General features: G+C 42.7%; 1 protein-coding gene across 1 annotated transcript; it reads right to left on the bottom strand.

The window, feature by feature from the left end:
• Positions 1 to 620: 620 nt before the first annotated feature.
• Positions 621 to 5170, bottom strand: LOC306941787 (N-acetyllactosaminide beta-1,3-N-acetylglucosaminyltransferase 3-like; the record flags this gene model as incomplete). Its single annotated transcript, XM_079527430.1, has 2 exons — positions 5145 to 5170; positions 621 to 1788 (listed from the first exon to the last, which is right to left on the bottom strand). The coding sequence occupies exon 2, from the start codon at positions 1776 to 1778 to the stop codon at positions 621 to 623; it is 1158 nt and encodes a 385-aa protein (XP_079383556.1). The 5' UTR covers positions 1779 to 1788; positions 5145 to 5170.
• Positions 5171 to 5597: the final 427 nt, after the last annotated feature.

Below are 5597 nucleotides of genomic sequence, written 5' to 3'. Positions count from 1 at the left end.
CTATGACATGTCTTGGAATCATGATAAAGCAAGAATGTCACTCAGCAGCGTCTCTGATAGCCATATTCGTTCACATGACGGTGCTCAGGACTAGGCTCGCACGCACGCACGCACGCACGCACGCACGCACGCACGCACGCACGCACACACACACACACACACACACACACACACACGGCTCTACTAATCACACCAGCAACATCTTTTATCATGATCCCACTTAAAGTAAGTAAGTAAGTAAATTTTATTTATAAAGCACTTATCAAAACAACAGTTACAAAGTGCTGTACAACAAGGTAAAAAACAATCAATTTAAAACACAAGATTAATAACACGACGAGAAGAAAAGCAAAATAAAAAAGACAACAAAACATTGGCCTGTACAAAAAGGTCAGGTAGACAAATCACAGCTCAAAATACAAACTGTATAAATATGTTTTCAGCAACTTCTTAAACTTCTTAAAAACTTCTTAAAAAAACAGACTCTGCATTCTTTATAGAAAGGGGGAGGGCATTCATTAAATTGGATGTTGATTATGTTCTAGTCTACCATCTACTGCCTTAAAAAAAAGTTGGCCCGATGCAAAATGTACTTGCCGAGCCATGCATGGCCTAACGCGTTAAAATAAATCAGAAGGCCCACATCTTATGTTAGGGTCTCTTACCTTGTGCCACATGACATAATTCTGAAGCGGCATGAATCTGTGTACCAACAGAATATCCCTATATAAGCAGGGGTGATAGGGATCCATCTTTGTTGATGGGGCCCTCAGCCCCAAAGTAAAAACACCCACATGGTGAGCAGGCTTGAGACCTGCTTTGGCCAAACACATTCCCATGTACACATCATCGATGGGGTGAAGAGTGATGTTTTTGGACATGTTATATATGACCGAGGCTGTATATCCTGACAGGAGGAACCCCCCACCGCCACAGTATGGAGGATACGTCTCTGACTCCTGCACCTGAACAGGGACAAAGTATTTGCTCTCTGGCGGATCACGGACGACGCCCATGCCAATATTCAGGTTGCCTACAAAGAGGTGCTCGCTGTTTCTCTCCTTGGCATTCACGATGCTCAGGAGGTACTCCACCATGTTGTCTGTGTTGGCAAATATGTCGTCATCCCCATTGAGGAGGAATTGGACGTGTGGACAGTTCCTGTCCATCCACTCCAGGAAGAGGACGTGCTTCAGAGTGAGGTTGAAGAAGGAGTCCTTGAAGTCCCACTGCAAGATGTCTCCATGCTCGTCTTGTTCCAGTCCTAGCAGGCCATTCAGCCTCCGTCCCTCGAACCCGCTGCCCGTTGTCCCCACGAGGAACAGCCTACGGATCTGCTTGCCGCTCTCCAACCTCTCCTCTCCCCAGGTCTTACGCAGGGCCTCTCGTCGCTCGTAGTTATCCGGAAAGCTCTTAATGACGAGCAGGAGGAAGACGTCTTTGGATCGTTCCGCCCCCCCGCATTTGCCAGGGACATCCAGAATCGGTCGGAAGTGACGGCAGTGGCGGTAGTACAGGTGGTCTTGGATTTGAGCGGGAAGAGAGGAGAAGACTGTCATGTTGTGGGCCATGGACGTGTTCCTCTGGCAGGTCGGCCATGACAGTGGAGAGGAGGTGCTTTGTTTGGCTGCCTTAATCCGACCTGCTGTCTCTTCTCCCATTACCACATCGCTGGTACGATGGCTTTGCTTAAGAAGGATGACGAGGCTCGACACCACAACGACTCCAACCAGAATGAAGAACGTCCGCTCCACCGAGCGAGACAGTTTAAATCTCATCCTTGACTATCTATAATGGGGCAGAAAAAAACTTGATCAATATTGACAAACACCACAAAAAGGCTGTTGCTCACGCTGGGTTCAAAACCATTTGATTGAATGAAGAAGCATGATGCCACTATATTCATTCTCTACACTTACTTAAAGATTGTTAATATCTGGCTTTGATGTGGATATACTTAGGGCGGGTTTCAGATGAGACTACTAATGTATGTGACAGTCGACGGCGAGTGAGAATAGGGCCTTAGCATCGGGCTCAATGACAAATACTTTTAAATACATTTTCTGAAATCCCGGTTGAAGAGAAGCTTGTAGGTGATTTGTTTTTTCAGAAAATATAGCTGCAAGCAGCGATAGCAGGCACTTTGAACATGCCTAACTCATGCCTTGTCTGTCTGTCTGTCTGTCTGTCTGTCTGTCTGTCTGTCTGTCTGTCTGTCTGTCAAAATGATCAAACAGCATGAACATTCAAAATGCACAAACATTTCTACATGTGAACTTTGGACCTATACGGACTACTTTTTTACGTGAAAAATGAGACGATGAATGTACGGATATAACTAAACTTTGCTGTTTCATAGCTTTGCTTAATTACTGAATCAACCCTCCGCAAGGGGGTTATAACAAACAGGTCTGGTAATTGTGATTTAACACACACACTCATAGCCTCGACGTTGCAATAATGCTCACAAACAATCACTTGATTTTGGCCATTTTATTACTATTATCTCATAACACACTCATACACGTACAAACACACTTCTACTAAACTTGTGTACAGTATAAAGCCTAATTTGCCTTGTCTGGCCCGTGTTGAGAGGACTTAGTTAGCATTGACTGATTGTCCTTGATCTGAACATTAGCACAAAGTTATCAGAGACTGTGGCGCTTAGGTAATAACTGAAAACACAAAAGAAACACAAAATACATACTATTAATTCACAGATATAGCGACTGCATAAACGCACCATTATGACTGTATTTAGAGCATTAACGAACATATAACACATTACAAGGACTTACTTGAACGCGTCATCCTATCTGTTAAATTTTACTGAATGATTAGGAAACAACACATTCTGCTGCATCATGCTCTGTGCTACTGCCCGCCTCTTCCTCTTTCTCTGTCATCTGACACTTCCTGCCTCTCTGTCCCATACACCATGTCTCATAGCATGCATTAAACATCCCTCATAGTATAACACATTTTACCCCCCAATTAACTGTATTAATCTACATCCCTGGGATACTGTAATTGGTTGATAAGAGGATTTCTGTTCTTATATAACACAGAGTATTTACTGTATAGGCAGTGAACATCTATACATAAACGACACAAACATGAAGTTACAAATATAAGCTGGGTCGGCACTTAATATCATAATGAGCCCACTCACGGAATAAACTCGACAATGAATATTGCAGTTTTATGAAAATTCTTCTTCTGCCCCTAATACATAGCCTGGGTAAACCCACTCCCCCTGCTGGACAACATTTCATTCTGCCAGGAGGGTTGAATTCTCAGGCAGAATGCTAATCTGAATGCAAATCTGGCGAGGGGGGAGGGGTTTACCCAAGGGGGCAGACAGACTTTCCAACGTTGAAGCTCTGGGTCCTAGTGGTAGGAGGAGGGACTACAGGCGGACCCGTGGATTCATGACCGGGAAACCCCGTGCAGCTGGGCTTTAACGTTGAGCGCTCGGTTGCCCTACGTCACTCAGGACCTCAAAGTTGAGGTCCTGGGAGGGACTTCCGGCAGTCTTCCGGGTGCTTCAAAACGCCACTGAGCAACTTCCACTGACATGAATAGCTGGGGGGGCGGAGCTTCGCGCCAGTTCAGTCTCTATTATATATATACTCTATGGGTTTACCCAGGCTACCTAATACATGCATGCAGAGTCACCTGTTTATGAAACTTTACAGTATGGTAGAGGATCATACCAAATAGCACTGAAACCAGTCTTACTCCAATTGGCTATATAGCAATTGTTTAAAAACAGTCACGCCTTGTTTGGCCAAAAGCCATGGATCTTGTTTACACATGTGCCATGACTCATGCGGAATACATCTGTCACTTTGACCAGTACCCCCAAAAGAGAACCAATGCCTCATGGATATCCTTGAAACTTAAAATGTTTTGAGAAGCACTGTACAATGTGTACAAGTGGGTAGAGGTTTTTACTCCTCCAAAATGGAAAAGACATTTTCACACATCAAATCATAGCCTGGAATCTGGATATGGATATGAGCTCGTTTTAAAATCAGCTGGTGAAAACGTATTCATTAATTTCCATTTGTTTTAATGTGTTAGGAACACACAGGTGTGTGCGTGTGCGTGTGCGTGTGTGTGTGTGTGTGTGTGTGTGCGTGTGTGTGTGCGTGTGTGTGTGTGCGTGTGCGTGTGCGTGTGTGCGTGTGTGCGCGCCTGCCCTGTGCATGTCCTGGGCTTTTCCTGCGGCTATAGCCGTCCGTCAAAAAGCAGTATTATGAGAGCTGACACACACACACACACACACACACACACACACACACACACACACACATATACACACACACACTGGGCTCCAGGGACCGCGGTGTCTATGTGAGCGTGAGGAAGCTTATATATTGGTCCTGAAATGTAAACAAAACAATGGACTTGATTCAGCACATCTGAGTATACACTACACACGCACACACACGCACGCTTGTATGCGAAAGCAAGCACTCTCAGTCTGAATATGCAGTTTACCGGGTGCACGGCTCAGACCTTCTGGTACTTTTAATTCATCAAGCAGCACGGACAGACAATTAAGGCATCAAGCCTTGTGTGTATAATACAAATAATTGTGATATCTGGATCTGAAAAAGCCTTGGATGGTACAGAGAAAACATTATCAAAATCAGCAGGATTTTGATAATGATAACTTGTCAAAATTGATAAATTATAATAACTATGGTAAAAACTGCCACATTCCGTATACATTTCCATTCCACATAACTGACTAGTAACTGACATTAACTCATTAGTTAATGTTGATTTGAGGTGTATAAAAAGGTAAAATAAAATAGAATTTGACCACCAAAATTCTTTTATGTCTACTCACATTATTTTCTTATTTGGAGTGATAATATACCCTCATTTAAAACGTTTGACTATAAGATGTAAACAAAAATTAAATAAGAAAATGTACTCTGGCTTCATCCAATTTTCCGATTTTGATTCTAGAAAGATTTGCAAATTTAGGCATATTTTCCTAATATAATGCATATTTAAATATACAATTTCAGAAACCTGGAATTATAATGAATCATTGTCTTCATTTAAGTAGTAATTCCATAGTTTTTTCAGCAGTACTGAATAGTTTCAGTAGCACTCTAGCTCACCTTTGTAATGCTGCAATTCCTGTGTGAATGTAAAGTGTAAATGTCAAATGTCAACTGTGCTGTGACTGCTGTGACTGGCAGCCTTTAGGAATCTGTAGGATCTAGGTCTTTGACCCGCCCACACAAACATCCTTGTCCAGATGAAAATCTTACAAGAAACAAGTTCTACTTGTTTGATCAGTGCATTTAGATCAGGATGTACTACTGTATAGGCAGTGAACATCTATACAGTGTCTTCTTAATCCTGGGTTGGAACAGAAATATACTGCTGTACATTATGTACAGCAGTACATAATGTACAGCAGTACATAATGTACATAATGGCCCCCTTTTTTCAAAGGGGGCCATATTAGAAAATATTTACATCCAAGGGCCAAATACATAATTTAACTTCGGATTTAAAGGAACCCATTTTGGGTGGGAACCCCTTTTGGTGTTAGCATTATGTTATGC

Source organism: Electrona antarctica (assembly GCF_951216825.1).
Source record: "Electrona antarctica genome assembly, chromosome: 18".
Taxonomy (NCBI): Eukaryota; Metazoa; Chordata; class Actinopteri; order Myctophiformes; family Myctophidae; genus Electrona; species Electrona antarctica.
Note: the sequence above shows the minus strand (reverse complement) of the source record. Positions and strands in the feature narration are given on the sequence as shown.